This window comes from Hypanus sabinus, chromosome 31, assembly GCF_030144855.1.
Source record: "Hypanus sabinus isolate sHypSab1 chromosome 31, sHypSab1.hap1, whole genome shotgun sequence".
In the NCBI taxonomy this organism is placed as follows: Eukaryota; Metazoa; Chordata; class Chondrichthyes; order Myliobatiformes; family Dasyatidae; genus Hypanus; species Hypanus sabinus.
Window position 1 is genome coordinate 11,480,916 of NC_082736.1, and position 18,520 is coordinate 11,499,435.

At 45.1% G+C, this 18,520-nt stretch overlaps 1 protein-coding gene and 2 pseudogenes across 1 annotated transcript; 1 reads left to right on the plus strand and 2 right to left on the minus strand.

Annotated features, from left to right (window-relative positions):
- The window catches only part of LOC132383846 (uncharacterized), a 212,306-nt pseudogene that overhangs the window by 74,485 nt on the left and 119,301 nt on the right, over positions 1-18,520 (minus strand).
- On the plus strand, positions 4,698-5,115 carry LOC132383870 (histone H3-like; annotated as a pseudogene).
- LOC132383861 (histone H1-like) lies at positions 5,123-6,315 on the minus strand. The gene has a single exon (XM_059955060.1). The coding sequence runs from the start codon at positions 6,313-6,315 to the stop codon at positions 5,698-5,700; it is 618 nt and encodes a 205-aa protein (XP_059811043.1). The 3' UTR covers positions 5,123-5,697.

The window sequence follows — 18,520 nt, forward strand, 5'->3', positions numbered from 1 at the left end:
CAGGCCCTGAAAGGCTCAGAAAAGTAGAGGGTAAATTGAATGCAGCCAAATACAGTGAAATCTTGGAGGAAAACCTAATTCAGTCTGCAAGTGAACTGTGACTTCTAGCAGAAGAATGACTGCAAGTAGAAAACCAAAACTACACAGGAATGACTTAAAACCAAAGTTAATGTCCTGGAGTGGCCAAGTCAGAGTCCAGACCTTAATCCAATTGGGAATTTGTGGCTGGACTTGAAAAGATCTGTTCACTCATGAACCACATGCAATCTGACAGAGCTTCAGCAGTTTAGTAAAGAAGAATGGGGAAAATGTTCAGTGTCCAGATGTGCAAAGTGGATAGAGACATATCCACACAGAGCCAACGGTAATTACTGACAAAGGTGCATCAACTAATTACTGACTTGAAGGAGGTGAATACCAATGCAATTAAATTATTTTTTTGTTTTATATTTGCAATTAATTAGATCACTTTGTAAAGATCTGTTTTTCACTTTGACTCCAGAGAGTCCATTCTGCTGATCAGCGTGGGAAAATAAACCCAAATTAAATCCACAGTGAATCAAAGTTGCAGAACAATAAACATGAAAACCTCCAAAGGAGGCTGAATAATTTTGATGGCACTGTATCCACCCCTTCACCAGCACGTTATGAACAAATCCATCCTGCTCCTTTCCATTTTGCCGATTCCGTGTAGAACATTAAACATGTAGGAATGTCAAATTCCCAGTTCAAGTCTCTGTCACCATGTCCCTACAATGGCTGGTAGATCAAACATATTCGTCAGTACACAATATGGAACAGATGGCAACCTGCCCTTCAGTCCACAATATCTGCACCAATCATAATAATGCTGAGACTTTATAAAGTACTGGTGATGTCTCACTGGAGAATTGTGAGCATTTGTGGGCCCTTTATCTTAGGAAGGATGAGTTGAAACTGGATGTGTTTCAAAGGAGACTCAAAATTGCCTCCAGGATGAAACAGCTGGGCGTATGAAGAGCGTTTGATTGTTCTGGGCCTGCACTCACTGGAATTTAGGTCAATGAGGGCTGACCTAATTAAAACCTATCGAATGGTGAAAGGCCTTGATAAAGTGGATGTGCAGAGGATGGGAGTGTCTAAGACCAGAGGATGCAGCCTCAGAATAGAGCATCATCCTTGTAGAATGTAGAGATGAGGAATTTCTTTAGCCAGAGAGTAGTGAATCTGTGGAATTTGTTGTCTCGGGCAGCTGTGGAGCCAAGACTTTATGTATATTTAAGGCAGAGGTTGGTAGATTCTTGATTGGTCAGATCATGAAAGATTACAGGGAGAAGGCAGGAGATTGGGGCTTTGAGTGAAAATGGATTAGCCATGATGAAATGACAGAGCAGATTTGATGGGCCTAATTCTGATCCTATATCTTAGAGTCTATATCACCACCTCTGAAACCTCGATCAATTTTGTCAAGCGTGATCTGCCCAAACAAAACCATGCTGATTGTCCCTAAGCAGGCCATGCCTGTCCAAATGTGCATAAATCGTGTACCTAAATATCCTCCCCAGTAGGTTCTCTGCCACTGAAATGAGGCTGCCTTGCCCATAGATTCCTGGATTTCTGTTATTTCCCTTCTTGTACAAAGCTGCAACATTTACAACACTCAAGTCCTGTGGGAACTCACATGTTGTGATCAAGGACACATTGGTCCTTGTTAAATTGCCAGCAATCTGCTCATTTGCTTCTTTCTCTATTGCAGGATATATGCCTTCAGGTCCTGTAGTCTTATCCATCTTATTGCTTTTCAGACGTCCCAGCACAACCTCCTCCTTAATCCCAACACGTCTCTGCACATTAGCATGCTCCAGTCTGTTTTCATTGACATTCAGTTCCTTTTCCTCAGTAAATATTGACACAACATACTCATTTAGTACCTCAGCCACTTGGTCTGACTTCAACCACATCAGTCTTCCTTTAATCTTGAGTTGACCTTTCCATTCTCTGGTTAACTCGGATCTGCTGGTCTTTAAACAGCTCCCGCATGTCAGATGTGGACTTGTCTGATAGTGGCTGCTCCCAATCAATGCCCCGTGGTTTCTGTCTTACTCTGTACTAACCTGCCCTCCTGCAATTCAGTACCTTCATACAAGATCTGATCTTATTCTTCCTCATCACTAAGAAAAAAATACGAACCCAGAATATTCACTGACTCTTAGCTGTCAGCTGGCCTGGCTCATTTCCCAAAACTAATTCCTCCTGTCTGTTCTCTCCTCTCGTTGGACTCTGTACATAATGTTTCAAACACACTTAAGATTTGCTGAAGAATTCTTGTGCATCTAAGTATTAAGCAAGTTCCAATCAATTCTAGGGAAGATTAAGTCCCCGCACTGGTCATTGGGGGCCAGTATGATAATTCCATCAGTTGATCTGCAGATTGCCTCTGTAAATGAGCCTTCCAGTTTGTTGTGACATTCCCAGTGGGGTAACCCCTGCTCTTGTTAAACCCCACTCACATGTAAAACAATGAAACACAGGAGCTTTGAGCTGTCAGCCCTGTCTGTTTGACAACATAATCCTCCTAATGTTGAAATAAACTAATTTCAACCTATCAGTCCTAGCATGTTTGTTAGCCTGACATTGGCTCTCGTTCATTTCAGACTGTCTTTTCATTCATGCATTCTCCCTCTTGCTATTCCAGTTCAAACTCTGCCAAGTGACACCATCAAACCTTCTGGTGAGGATATTGGTTCCCCTCCAGTTCAGATGGAAATGGTCTTGTTTGTCCCGGTCTCCCACCTTCCTGGAAGGGAGCCCATTGATCCATGAATCTGAAAACCTCCCTCCTACATCAGTTCCTCAGCAACATATTAAACTGCACGGGCATATCATTTTCTCACCACACCAGCACAAGGTTTGACCCACAATTCCGTAATTACAATGCTGGAAGTCCTGATTTTTAACCTAGTTCCTGAAAATCACTTTGTTGGACCTTGCTCATTTAAACCCTTTGGTGTAGCACGGAGAAAGGTCACCGTAAAACATATTGGCTCCCCTCCTCCTTGGTCCTGTCTCAACTTACCCTCGGGACCCCAATGATCCTGGTACGTGAATCCCCCACCCATCTCGCACCAGCTCCTCAGCCACCACCTTACCTGGGCTTTAGAATACATCAGAAGCACGGTATATATATCCTTGTGTCTGCCTATGTATCCTGTTCCTTTATGTGACCGGACTTTCATTTCCCTCGCGACCCAGAGGAATAGTCGTTCTAATGAATTAACCCTCTCATCACTGGAAGTGACTGCACCCTCGCCCACCAACTGCCGTGTGTGAGGGCGCTCGCTCTGGTCAAGGGGCCGGCGAGGGACAGACCAAGGTTCTCGGGTATTTGCGAAATGGAAAAGCACTTCCTATAATTTAAAGCAGGCGAATCAGCAAATTTCCAGAATTTGTACAGAATCTGTACGTGGTCTGTGAGGGAGTTTTTTTTTCCGCTGAAGTGCTTTGTGTCGGATAATGGCGGCCGTAATAAAGTGAAGGCGGAGCTGGACGATGAGAGGCCGCTCTCGGCTCTGTCCGTCACTCTGACTCTGTCTCCTCCCCTCCCCGCCTCTGTCTCTCTGCGCGTTTCTCGGGCAGGTCGGGGCGCTGTGTATAAAAGGAGACATCAGCAGACTGTTTGTCACTGAGCAACGACCTGAGTGAAGCACCATCATGTCTGGTAGAGGGAAAGGAGGCAAAGGACTGGGCAAAGGCGGAGCGAAGCGGCACCGTAAAGTGCTCCGTGATAACATCCAGGGCATCACCAAACCGGCCATCCGGCGTCTGGCTCGCCGTGGCGGCGTCAAGCGGATCTCGGGTCTGATCTACGAGGAGACCCGCGGGGTGCTGAAGGTTTTCCTGGAGAATGTGATCCGGGATGCGGTCACCTACACTGAACACGCCAAGCGCAAGACGGTCACTGCCATGGATGTGGTGTACGCTCTGAAACGCCAGGGCCGCACTCTCTATGGCTTCGGCGGCTGAAAAACTCCCACTTCCTCCCGAACACAACACAAAGGCTCTTCTAAGAGCCACCCACCGCCTCACAGAGGGAGCCGTGTCCACAACCTTTTAATTCTTTATCGATCCAACTGTATTCATCTGTTGACATTTGAAATCGATTAATCTTCCGCTTGAAATTTAGCCGCGATTCTACCTTTACAGACGGTGATTACCGTAAATGCTGAATGCATTTATATTGATCTTAATCTTCCCGTCCGTCTGCGTCAGAAATCAGTTCCCTCGTTTAGAGGAACAATTCCGTAATTTTGCATTCGAATCTTAACTAAGGGATTTAGATGTTAAATGAAACTGAAAATGTATGATCCGTGATAGAATTAATTGTAATTAATAAAAATTTATCAAGCACAATTGCTGGGTGCGCTGAAATTGGCGGGCGATTCGAAATTTATCGGGCGCCAATTACAGTAAATTCTGATTGGATGAAGTCCGACCGCCAGTTAACAGTTTCCCATTTTGTCCTAAATTGTTATTCGCCGCCAGCCTGCTTGAAATTAATAAACCAATCGCAGCAAGCGGATCCTTTAATAGACAGTCGGTGTTCAGCCAGTCATAAGCGGTGGGACGGCCCTCCCCCAGCGGTATAAAAGCCTGGGCTGGAGCCCGTTTCGTCTATCTTGTTCCTGTATTTCAGCCTGTGTTCTCCCTCCCGAAGCAGAATGGCCCGCACCAAGCAGACTGCAAAGCACAAGCAAATCGACTGGTGGAAAAGCTCCTCGCAAACAGTTGGCGACCAAAGCGGCGCGGAAGAGCGCTCCTGCCACCGGCGGAGTGAAGAAGCCTCATCGCTACCGGCCCGGCACCGTGGCTCTGAGGGAGATCCGGCGCTACCAGAAATCCACCGAGCTGCTCATCCGCAAACTTCCCTTCCAGCGCCTGGTCCGGGAGATCGCTCAGGACTTCAAAACCGATCTGCGTTTCCAGAGCTCGGCCGTCATGGCGCTGAAGGAGGCAAGTGAGGCTTACCTGGTAGGACGCTTTGAGGACACTAACCTGTGCGCCATCCACGCCAAGCGAGTCACCATTATGCCCAAGGACTTCCAGTTGGCCCGCTGCATCCGCGGGGAGCGCGCCTAAGCCCAGCCTACACTCCGAACACCAGAAAAGGCTCTTTTCAGAGCCACTACCACGGCAAAGGAAAGGGCTGCCAAATACTGTACATGATTGATGTTTTGTGTAAATAAACTAGTTTTGTAGCTGGGACCTGAATGAAGGTCAGTCGGCAATGCTACCGGGTAGTTTATCATATATCCTCTCGCTGCAGTCCATCCCCAGTGACGGATCCCTCTCTCAACACGCCCCCTCCCCTCTCGCATAGGTGTCAGGAGTTCCCAATCAACTCAGCTGAATCTCCGCAGGTGTCTATGTCTCAGTCACTCTCTCCCAGATCGGAGAAGGAATTGGGCCTGAAACTGCCCACATCCCATATCTCTCAATCTCAGCTCGGGCATCCGTGTCTCATTTCAGACACCGAGACGGCACGGCCGCACCATATGTCAGGTACCGTCAATCTCCGGTTCTATGTGAGAAGTTCCCCCGGAAAGCTCAGTCAGACCCGGGACGGGAATCACAACACTTTGAATCAGATCTTTTCTGAGATGTGGGTGGCTCTGAGAAGAGCCGTTGGGTTCAGATAGTTACATATGGTGGATTCTCAATTCACTTTTTGACTGCTGTCTTCTTGGGTTTCGCGGATTTCGACTTCGGCTTCTTGGCCGCCTTCGTCTTCGGGGCTGCGGCTTTCTTGGGGCTCTTGGGCTTCGGCGCCGCTTTCTTAGCCGTGGGTTTCTTAGCTGCCGCTTTCTTAGCCGCTGGTTTCTTAGATGCGTGTTTCTTCGCCGCTGGTTTCTTAGCTCCCACTTTTTTAGCCGCTGGTTTCTTGGCGCCAAGCTTCTTGCTGGGAGATTTCTTTGCCGATGGTTTCTTCGCTTTCTTCACCACCTTCACGGCACTTTTCCCTATACCGGATTTAAAGGATCCCGAAAGACCAGAACCCTTCATCTGAACCAAAGAGCCGCTTTCCACTTTCCTCTTGATGCTCATCTTGATCTGGGGGCGACGTTTCGCCACATCGACACCGCTGTCGGCCAGAGCCTTCATGATGGCCGCACCGGACATACCCTTCCTATCGTGACAACCCGCCACGATCTTATCGATCTGTTCGCCCAGCGAGGGACCGGTTGGTTTGCTCCGGGCAGCCGCCTTCTTCTTGGGAGTCTTCTTTGCGGCGGCGGGTGCGGCTGGAGGAGCCGTTTCGGCGGGTGCTGTCTCGGTCATGTCGGCGACTCTGATAAATCCTTCTCACAATCAGAACTGAATGAAAAATGAAGCGAAAGGCGGCGGCACAGAGCAATTTAAAGGCAGCGTGCGGACGGGGCGGAGACATCCTGCTTTCAGCTCCAGGCAGCTTCATTTTTCTGTGCTTCTCTCTCCTCAAAAACTCGCTGATTCCAATTCAAATCGGACGCTGAGGAGACTCGGACTAGTCCCTGTCTGTCACTGAGGCCAGAATGTTCGCTGGAAAGAAAGTTTAATCGGGATTAAAGGTAGCGCTTTCTATTACTGCATTGCCCGCGTTCTCTCTCCCGATCGTAGACCTGTTCTGTTTTTTGGCTGAATTATTTAAACTAATTAAAACTTTGCGGTTAATTCCCTCTTCGGGACTGAGCCGGGGAGTGGGTGCTTCCGTAACAAAAAACATCTTTTCTCTTTCTACGGGAGGCGCTGAGAAATCCTACGATGTATTCGGACTCACAAACACAGGGACACTGTTCTAAGCCGCCCGCTCCTTTAACTCACTCTCTCTGACACAGAACACACTCAATGCTGGCGGAAATCAGCAAATCAGGCAGCATCAATGGTGGGAATAAACAGCCGACATTTCGGGCTGAGACCCTTCATCAAGACTCTGGTGGGAGATGCTGCCTGACTTGCTGGGTTCCCCCAGCATTTTGTCCCGTTGTTCGCGACTCCCAGAATCTCTAGGCGTTATGCCGATACAATGTTCACATCTGCACCTTCATCGCATTGTACTGCTGTCAAAATAAAAAGACTTTTTCCTTGTCATGTAACACGGTGATAAATGATTCTGATACCAAAGAATAAAGAACAACGGACATTGTCCGACCAACATCTCTGTGTAACTGAGAATCTCAGATCCCGGAAACATCCTTGGAAGTCTTCTCTACACTCTCCCCAGTTTAACCCCGTTTCCTAAAACGGTGACAAGAGCTGTACACAAAACGATAAGTGTGACCTCCAGTCACTTACACAACTGTAACATAATGTCCCAACTGATATACTCAATCCCCTGACTAATGAAGACCAGCATGTTAAACCCAGTTCTTCACCACCCTGTCTACCAGTGACACCACTTTCAATGAACTGTGTGTGAGAGATTTACCCCTAAATCTCTCCGGCCCTAATGACCGACCGTTCACAGTGTAAGTTCTACACTGGATTGACTTTGCAATGTGCACTGCATCACATTTATCTGTATTGAAATGCATTTGCCACGCTGTGGCCCTCTTCACTAAATGATCAAGATTGCCAGGTTAAATAAGAAATACTGAATAAACTAAACAGTGTAAAAGAGGATCAGGGAGGGATGTGATTCTGAAGGTGAGAATGGGAAACCTGAATCCTGATCCAGTCTTGCCTCTCTTTTACTCTTTAAATGTCTGAAAAAAAGCTTGTATTCTCCTTTATACTATTGGCCAGTTACTTTAATAATTCATCTGTTCTCTCCATATTACTATTTTAGTTACCTTCTGTTCTTTTTAAGTTCCCTAATCCTTTAGCTTCCCACTAACTTTTGTGATATTCTCTGCTCTCTCATGTTATTTTATGCTGCTTTTGTCTTCTATTGTTGGTGATGGTTGCCTCATTTTCCCTTTCAAATATTGTTTCTGCTGAGGGATGAACTGATCCTGCATCTGCCAAATTACTCCTGGAAACTGAAGCTTTTAATATAAAGGTAATCTGGTTAATGCTGGGGATGTCAATATGCACGACTGCTGTAAGCCTGTTCCCATTACACCTCTGTGTGATTTACCAACATGTCTGCTCCACAATATCTCAGCCTATTGGGAGGCGAGCAGTGTAATCCCATCAAATTCACCATTCATCATTTTATTTGAATCCTTTACTTAGAAAATCTCATCAAATCCGTCACATTACTGCAGTGTTGGTCTCCTTTATCAAACACGCAGCATCCCCCCACCAGTCAGGTAGCCTTTAAATGTTTCCCCTACACCTTAAACAATTGTCCTGTAAATTTATACTTCCCTACCCTGACACAAACAGTTATCGCGTACTGATTTTGTAAAGCTTTGGATGGTCACTGGTCAGCTCCTTAATCTCTCAGTTGAGAAAGAGAGTCCCAGTCTGTCCAAACTTCTGCAAATAATTCAAATCCTCCAGTGTCAGTAACACCCTCCTCAAACCTCTCTCCACACTTTCCAGCTTCATGACATCCTTCCTGTAGCTGGGTGACTAGAACTGTGCACATTACAGTGCAATCTCACTTCGACGATTACAGTTGTCATATGACATCCCAAATCCTGTAACTCATTTCCCTGACCAATGAAGACAAATAGGCCAAACATCATCTTCACCATCCTGACTACCTGTGTTGTCACTTTCAGTGAATGATGTTTCTGTATTCCATGGACACTCTGCCTGCAATACTCTCCAAGGAACAGAATTTACTGTGCAGGTCCTTCCCTGGTTGGACTTCTCAAAATGCAAGAGTTCATACTTGTCCACATCAACATCCATCTGCCATTCTTTGGCCAACTTCCCCAGTTCGTCCCCATCCCATTCGGGATCCCACTCTACCAACAGCATCGCTGTCATCTGCAAACTCACTAATCACGTTCACAACAATGTCAGAGAAAGTGTTCACATCGATGACAAATGACAGTACCAGAACCGATCCCTGTGAACGTCACTGGTCAGAGGCCTCCAACCTTAATGATAAGCTGACACAACCACCCTCTGTCACCTTCTATCAACCCAATTTTGTGACGCTGATATTAGGCAGTATCTTGTCTGGCATCCTTTCTGCTCCAAATGAGTAATACAGAAGAAGTAAGGAATAAAGAAAAACTTATCTTTCTTGCCTACACCTCTCAGATGTGCCAAAGCCTCATCTCCCCACTGCAATTTTGGCCCACTCATACAATGACTGCTCTCTTTAAATCTAACTTCTTTTTATTGGATCTTGATAAGTGCCTAAATATGCACAAGCAAACGATTCCCTTGGAACTATGACATGCAAAATATGCCAACTGCCCATGTTCACTTCATTTAAACTCCCTCTCTGTCTACATAATCATATGACTGTTTGTGACTGTGGTGCACAAAATTGTGAACTGCAGGAAACCAAAGAACATGCCTGCACTGTTCGACAAGACCAGACATGATAAAACAAACAAAACACTGTATAACAAACACTAGAATCCCCTAACTGAGAGGAGTGGAGACGCTGGATGACCATAAAGATTTAAAGAGAAGCAAGATAAATTTTTATAAAATCAGGGAAGTGGGATCAACATACAAGAAGAGGCTGATGACAGATCAGCCTTTATATGGAATTGTGGGTGAGGGACTAAGAGAGAACACACTGGAGGGTTTATCCAGTGTGAATAGAGCTCAGGATAAGAGAGGTGCATTCACCAATGGAGTTGTGCTACTGGCCTCCCAAATGCCAGCAGAAGGTAAAGAAACTGAAATGTAGCAGGACATGAAAGATGTAAAAGCAACAGGGTCGTTGCAGTGGGTGACTAATTTCCCCAGTGTTGACTGGGACTCCCTTAGACTCAGGGGCTTAGATATCATTGCGTATGTTAGAAGAATACTGGGATGTTTCTTAACATAGAAGTGGGTAGTCTAACCAGGGAAGTGGGTTTTAGAAGACATTGTATTGGAAAATGAGCCTGTCAACAGATAGAAATTTCATTCTGAGAGCAGTAAGTAAGCACAGGACTCGTCATAGAGGTAATGTGGTTAATCGGTATATAACTAAGGGAAACTGTGTTGGACAGGAACTGAGGTGAGGGGAATGGGTGCAGCTGTGATTTGTCCATCCACATTTGACATGTGACTAGTGGTTAAAGGTCAGAATTCAGACTGTTTCTATATGGAAGAAAGACAAGGTTGGTAAAGTCTGGCACAGGGGTAGGAGATGTTATGAATTCAATCTGATAGAAAATGAAAGATAAGGAATGTTTCAGATGTATAAATTGGAGAATATGAATATGAATATGCAATATTAAGCAAGCAAGAGAGAAGTTAAACAGAGAATCAGACTTGTCAAATGGGGACAGGAAATAACTTTGGGGAGAAGGGGCACTATGGAGAGGGTAGGACAACACAAGGACAAAGGAGAGAGTTTACTTCTGAAGTGGGTGAGGGACTAAACCAGTACTTCATATCAGTATTCATCGATGTGGTCCTGGAGGATAGTGTGATCAGAGAAGGGAATGCTGAAATTCCAAGGCATGTTGTTCCTCCGGCAACAGAGTCAACCCAGGAAATTATGAACTGGTGATACCTGGATCAATGCCAGGGGAATTGTTCGAGAATATTATTAGACATAGCATCTCTCATAAAAGTTAGGACTAGAATAGGAGAAGATCAGGATTTGGAAGGAAAATTGAGCAAAATCCCCTGAGATTCTCTCGGTGCATTCAGAGGAAAAGGGAATTTGGACAGAATTGTTCAGCTTGGAGATGAGGATGGCCATCTGTGTGTGGAACTGAAGGAAATGGGAGAGGCTTTCCATGAATATTTCTGACAGTTATTTCACCATTGAGAAAATTATGGAAAGTGATGGAGTTACGGAAATGGCATGAATCAGATGTGATATCTTCGACCACATTCAAGTTAACAGGGATCTATATTGGAGGCCATAAGATGCTTTAAGGTTGTTAAACCTACCGGGCCTTTCAGGTACATTCTTGTATTTTGTGAGAAGTTAGAGAATACACTGTAGAGGCCACGGGAGAGATTGTTGCTTCACCACAGGCATCAGTTGAGGTTAGACATGATTGGAGAGTGACTAACGTGGAATTTGCAGTTTTGAGGCCAAGTCTGTGGATGAATCAAAAATAGATAGAGAGCCAGGCAGTGTTATGGATGCAGGGAGTCTGCAGTAGCACTTGGACAGATTTAGAGAATGGACAGAGAAGTTCCAGACAATATACAGTGTAAGGAAGTGTGTGGTCATGAACACTGGGAGGAGGAATAAAGGCATAGACTCCATCTAATCAGGGAAAGAACAGAAATCAGATATGTAAAGGGACTTTGCGGCTCCTAATGCAGGATTCCCTAAAGGTTAATGTGCACATTTAGATGCTAGTAAGGAAGGCAAATGCAATATCTGCATTCATTCCAAGAGAACTAGAATATAAAAGCAAGCATCTAATGCTGAAGCTTTAGCCAGAACTTATTTGGAGTATCATGAGCAGGTTTGGGTCACTTTTCTAAGAAAGGCCGTGCTGACATTGTAGAGTTTGCAGGGGAAATTCACGAGAATGATCCCAAGTCTGAAACAGTTAGGATATAAAGATCATTTGATGATCTGGGCCTGTAGTCACTGGAGTCTAGAAGAATGAGGGAGCATCATATAGAAACATATTGAATGTTGAAAGGCATAGGTAGCGTTGATATGAGATGATGTTTCCAATAATACAAGAGTCTAGAACCAGACTACACCCTCAATACAAAGATGCCCTTCTAGAATAGAGATGAGTAATTTCTGTATTCAGAAGGTGATCTTTCGATACATTTCATTGGCACAGGCGGCCATGAAGGCAGTCAGTAGGTCTATTTAAAACAGAGGTTAGGATGATTTAATTATTATTAAGGGCATCAAAGTTTAATGGGAAAAGGGCAGAGAATGGTGTTGGGATGGATAATAAATCAGGCATGATGGAATGATGGAACAGACTGGATGAGCCAAAAGACCCAATCCTGCTCCAATAACTTAAGGTCTTTTGTTTTAATGCAGTGCCAGGAAACTAGTCAGGAAACTACTGGCCCATCAGTCTGATATCAGTGTTGGGTAATTTATTGGAGGAGGTTTTGAGAAACAGGATCTACCAACATTTGGTCTGATTCAAGACAGACAGCACAGTTGTGTGCAAGGGAAATCATGTCGGACAATTATCTTGCAGCTCTTTGAGGAGTTTCACAAGTGCGTAGATGAGGTTAGTTGTGGATGTTGTCTAAATGGACGGGAGACAGGCCTTTGACTCTGGTCTGGGAGGTTAGATCTGAGAGATGGAATCCACGGGAGATAGTTGATTGGTTTCATAATTGCCTCAGTGACAGGAAGCAGAGGCTGACGGTTGAGGGCTGTGCCTCAAACTGGAGGTCTCTGTCTAGTGCGCCTCTAGGTGCTGGGATCTTTTTGTTAGTAATTTATAGAAACAATGTCCATGTGAATGCATAGTTCACTGAAAGTGACATCTCAGTTAGATATGGTGTTTGACCTGCTGGCCTTCTTCAGTCATTGCAGAGATGAGAAGGTTTTTCTTTGATTTGAGAAAATATGCTGTAAATATAAAAGTCTTTGGTGAGGACTGACGGGGGATATTGTGTATAGTGTTGGTAGGAAACTGTTCTTAAACTACAGAGAGTGCAGGGAGAAAGAAAAATAGCAGATATTTGCTTTGTCCTGGGGAGTCTGAGTTACAAGGAGAGGTTGTATAGACTAGTATTTTATTCCCGGAGCAGAGCAGATTCAGAGATGATCCTAGTAGAGGTCTGTAGATCATGAGGAGCATAGATAGGGTAAAAGCACGTAGTCTTTTTCACAGGAAATGGCTGATAAAAACAAGGCAAGTATTTCAGATCAGACATAATGGGCAGAGGGTGGTGGGTATTTTGAATAAACTGCCAGTGATTGTGGCGGACACATTAGAAACATTTTAAAATCTTGCGATCAGAGCCGGTTGCCACATCACAGGAAGGACAGTTTCAGTTATAAGGCGAGGTTGAACAAGCACAGACCCCCGGGCCCAAGGCGCTCCCCCTCCCCCCTCCGCGGGGCCTTGCCACATTCCCGCGCCAGCTGCCTTGGAAACAGGTGCGTCACTGTGACATCACAGCAACGAGGCGGGAGGCTGCGTTCCGAAGAGGGGGGGGGGTGCGTGCTGTCAATCAGAGGAGCCGCCGGTCACCCGCAAATATTGCAAATAAATCACTGAGCCCTTCATGAAAAAGCCCCGTCGGGGGGAAGCCTTTTCTGCACTTCCAACCCAGGATCCTTCTACGTGGAGACTTGGGCCTGTTGCTAAGGCAACGACGTTCCGGAGGCCCTCTGACTCTGCGACATCAGGGCAGCGAAAGGGATGCTCGTCACATGATATGTTGGCCGCAGCCCGGGAGGAGGAGCAATGTACTTGTCAATCATAGGAGCAACAGCGGACAGTGACTGCACGGCGAGACATTTCAGTGTTAAATCTATAACTGGGAAAGGGGAAAAGAACTTACTGTAAAGGAAAACAATAAAGATGTACGAAAAAAGAAAGAGAGCGAGATATAAAGCTACAAACAAGAGAGAGTCCGCAGATGCTGGAAATCCAAACTACACACAGAAAATGCTGGAGGAACTCAGCAGGCCAGGCAGACAGACATACTTCATTGATCCCGAGGCAAATTGGGTTTCCTTACAGTCGCAACAACCAAGAATAGTGTAGAAATATAGCAATATAAAAACATAAATAATTAAATAATAATAAGTAAATTATTCCAAGTGGAAATAAGTCGAGGACCAGCCAATTGGCTCAGGGTGTCTGACACTGCGAGGCAGGAGTTGTAAAGTTTGATGGCCACAGGCAGGAATGACTTCCTATGATGCTCAGTGTTGCATCTTGGTGGAATGAGTCTCTGGCTGAACGTACTCCTGTGCCTAACCAGTGCATTATGAAGTGGATGGGAGACTTTGTTCAAGATGGCATGCAACTTGGACAGCATCCTCTTTTCAGACACCACCGTCAGAAAGTCCAGTTGCACCCCCACAACATCACTCGCCATACAAATGAGTTTGTTAACTTTGTTGGTGTCTGCTACCCTCAGCCTGCTGCCCCAGCACACAACAGCAAACATGATTGCACGGGCCACCACAGACTTGTAGAACATCCTCAGCATCATCTGGTAGATGTTAAAGGACCTCGGTCTCCTCAGGAAGTAGAGACAGCTCTGACCCTTCTTGTAGACAACCTCAGTGTTCTTTGACCAGTCCAGTTTATTGTCAATTCATATCCCCAAGTATTTGTAATCCTCCACCATGTCCACACTGACCCCTTGGATGGAAACAGGGGTCACGATGTATGGGTCAGCATGTATGGGAAAGAAAAGCAGGACTGCTGAAGGGTCTTGGCTCGAAAAGTCGACTGTACTCTTTTCCCCATAGATGCTACCTGACCTGCTGATTCCTCCAGCAATTTGTGAAATATAAAGCTAGAGAGATTTGACAACTAACACTGAGATATTTAATATGAACAGACTTATTGCTGTGAAGTGAAACTACATCTGTAAACCACAGTGAGTTTTGGGGATGGTGCGGGTGTTAATGGCAGAAAATAAAGAGATAATAGATTAACAAAGAGGTTTTAGGCACCAGGTTGATAACATGTGGGTTCCCACACTGCTGGACTCCTGTCTGCAGGTCTGGTCGACACACTGCAGAAAGAACATGATGACTGTAATGAGTGAACTGGGTCTCTGGTCCCCATCCCATGTCAATCGCAGGAAACAGGAACACTGTAGAGCAGGTTTACCAAGATTTTGTCCGGGATGGAGCCTTTTTGTTGTAAAACCATTAAATATAGGAGCAGAGTTAGGCCCTTTGGCCCATTGTGTCTGCTCTTTTACTTCATCATGGCTGATCCATTTCCCTCTCAGCCCCAATATCCTGACCTCCCCTTAACCCACCATGCCCTGACAAATCAAGAATGTATCAACCTCTACCTTAATTATAACCAATGATGGCCTCTGGCAATAAATTCCATGGTTGAGCCACAGTCTGGCTAAACAAATTCCTCCTCATCTCCATTTAGACTCAGAGGCTGTGCCCTCTGTTCCTAGATTCCCCCTCTATCCTCTCCCTATCCACTCTACCGAGTCCTTTCAACGTTCGGTAGGTTTCAATGAAATCCCCTCTCATTCTTATGAATTCCAGTCAGTCTGGCCCTGCACAATCAAATGGTCGTCATATGATAAACCTTCAATCTTGGAATCATTCTCGTGAATCTCCTCTGAACCCTCTCCAATGTCAGTACACCTTTCTTCGATAAGTGGCCCAGAATTGCTCACAGTACAAATGAACCTTCAGGATCCTCCTCCACTCAAAAGTTCCTTTACATTTCAGATTTTGATGTTTCTCTCCTTTCAGAGCAATTGTCTATTCTTTCAATTTTTCTACCAGTGTCCTTGACCATAAACTTCTCGACATGTTATTCCACCTGCCATATGTTTGCCCATTCTCACAATCTGTCTAAGCCTCTCTGTAGCCTTTCTGCTTCCTGCTACCTATTTTAATATACAAATGGTCAGAAAGCCATCATTTCTGTCATCCAAATCATTGATATATACTGTAACATTAAAAGAAGCGATACCAAAAAATGCCATTAGTCATTGTAGTCAACCAGAAAAGTCTTTCTTTATGCCACTCTTTGCTTCCTGCCAATCAGTCAAGTCTTAATCCATGCTCATATCTTTCCTGTGTCATAGTTTCTTAACTTAAGCTGTCTCATGTGTGGCACCTTGTCAAAGGCCTTCTAAAAATCCAATTGCATAACACACACCCATCCATTGATTCTCTTTGTCTATCCTGCTTATTTCTTCAAGGAATTTCAACACACTCAAGAAGTAGGATATCCCCTAAAGGAAACCATGCTGACTTTGTCCTATTTTATCATGTGTTGCCAAGTAGCCCGAAAATACATCCTTAACAATTGAGTCCATCATCTTCTCAACCACTGACGTCACACTAACTGGCCTCCTTTCTTCTGCCCTCCTCCCTTCTTCAAGAGTAGAATGATGTTTGCAATTTTCCTGTTCTCCGAAACCACGCCAGAATCCAGGGATTATGGAAAGATTATTACTAATCTCATCAGTCACCTCTTTCATAGCATTGGTGTAGAAAATCTGGTCCAGCTGATTTATCTACCTTCAGATATTTCAGTAAAGGCTAATTCACTCATTTCTGCCCCCTGATTCTCCTGAATTTCCAGCAGACTGCTATTGTCTTCTCCAGTGAAGATTGAAGCACAATACTTATTCAGCTTCTTTGCCACTGCCCTGTACCCCATTACTACCTCTTCAGCATCATCTTCGAAAGTACTAATATTGACTTTTGCCTCTCATTTACACTTTGTATATCTGAAGTAACTTTTGGTATCCTCTTTAATATTAATGGCTAGCTTACCTTCTTGTTTGATCTTTTTCCTCTCCTAAACACTTTTATAGATGGTTTCAAAAAGTTTTGTAAATTGTATAACTGAGTGTCAGGGACGTCTCAGAGCAGCTGCTGAGCAATGTTCATTCAGCCAGAGGTGGTGGTTCACGTCGGTACCAGTGGACAGGTAGAAAAGGGATGAGAGAATATGTACACAACGCTAGAATAACTCAGCAGGTCAGGCAGCATCTGTGAGAAAAGAGTAGCCAACATTTCGGGCCGAAACCCTTCATCAGGAATGGGGGGAAGAGAGGGCCGAAGCCCAGTAATAGAGATAGGGGAGGGGTTAGGGCCCAGAGGAGCCAGGAGGAAAACCAATCAGAGGAAAGATAAAGGGGGGAGGGGATAAGCAGAAAGGAATGTATAAAGCAGAAAGTAGAGATAAAGGAGCAGGAAGTAGAAAGGGGAGAGAGGCAGAGAGCGACCTGGGAGAGGGGGAGGGAATTACCGGAAATTGGAGAATTCAATGTTCATACCACCAGGCTGGAGGCTACCCAGACAGTAGATAAGGTGTTGGTCTTCCAACCTGAGTTGGTCCTCATCATGGTAGTAGCGGAGGCCATGTATGGACATATCTAGATGTGAATGAGAGGCAGAGTTGAAGTGGGTGGCAATCGGGAGGTCCTGTCTATTGTGACGGGTGGAGCGGAGCTGTTCGACGAAGCAGTTCCCCAATCTGCGTTGGGTCTCGCCGGTGTAGACGAGGCTGCACCGGGAGCACCGGATGCAATAGACAACTCCAGCAGACTCGCAGGTGAAGTGTTTCCTCACCTGAAGGACTATCTGGGGCCCTGAAAAGGGATGAGATCCTACAGTGAATATAGAGAGTCAGGGAACAAGTTGACGGGCAGGACCTGAAAGGTTGTAATCACCCAGTTACTCCCCATGCTGTGTGGTAGTGGTGTTAGGGACAGAAAGTTAGAGCAGATGAATGTGTGGCTGAGGTGCTGGTCCAGGGACAGGGTTTCAGGATTCCAGAACATTGGAACCTCTTCTGGTGCAGAGGTGACATTTACAAGAGGGATGGCTTGCACCTTCACTGGAGGGGGGTCTGTATCATGAGGTTTATTGCTGCTCCCTGAGAGGGTTGAAATTAGATTGACGGGGATGTGAACCAGAACACCAGTCACTGAATGGAGAGATTGAAGCTAAATTTAATGCTTAGCACTGTAAGGATTGATTTTGAGACAAATACACATCTGACATGAGTTTGTTTAAAGATCAGCTGCACAGTGTTTCAGGGCCAGTTTGTTCCAGTAAGAGGGAGGGTCAAGGATGACAAGGTTCAGGAACCTTGGATGATGAGAGAGGAAGCACATTTTGTCAGTGAAGAGTGAGAAGCATATGTAAGGCTTAGGAAGCTGGAATCAACCAGGGTGTTTGAGGACTATATTTAGAAAACAGAAGGGAACTCAAGAACATTTAGAGAGCTAGAAACAACGAAGAAAAATCTCTGGTGAGTAGAATTAATGATAATCCCATTGCATTCTGACATTCATTCTGCTGAAAAGGATACCCAGGGGTGCACTTTGGGAGATCCAACATTAAGGGTGGTTAGACAGTTAATGGTAGGAACATGAATAGTATTGGCAAAGAGAAGGATGTTGAGATTGACTGTGAGCACAGGTTGACATTGAGGAAAAGTCGGTGTATGGCATGTTTGCCTTCATCAGACAAGACATTGAGTTCAAACACCAGGATATAATGTTACAGGTTTACAAAATGCTGGCTAGGCCACAGTGAGAGTACAGTGTACTGAACACTGTATGTGGAAGCATGTGGAGATTCAGGAGCAGGGGCAGAGGGGGTTTACCAGGATGTCTGGAGGAGGTGTGTGGTGAGGAGAGGGTGGACATGCTGGAACCTTTTCATCTGATGGTATTGGCTCAGAAGAAATTTTATAGAAGATTATAAAAATTTGCTTGTCATAGTTAGTGTAGACAGCCAGTAATATTTTTCACAGGAGTGAAATGTCTTCTACTAGAAGGCATGTGTTTAAGGTCAGAGGAAGAA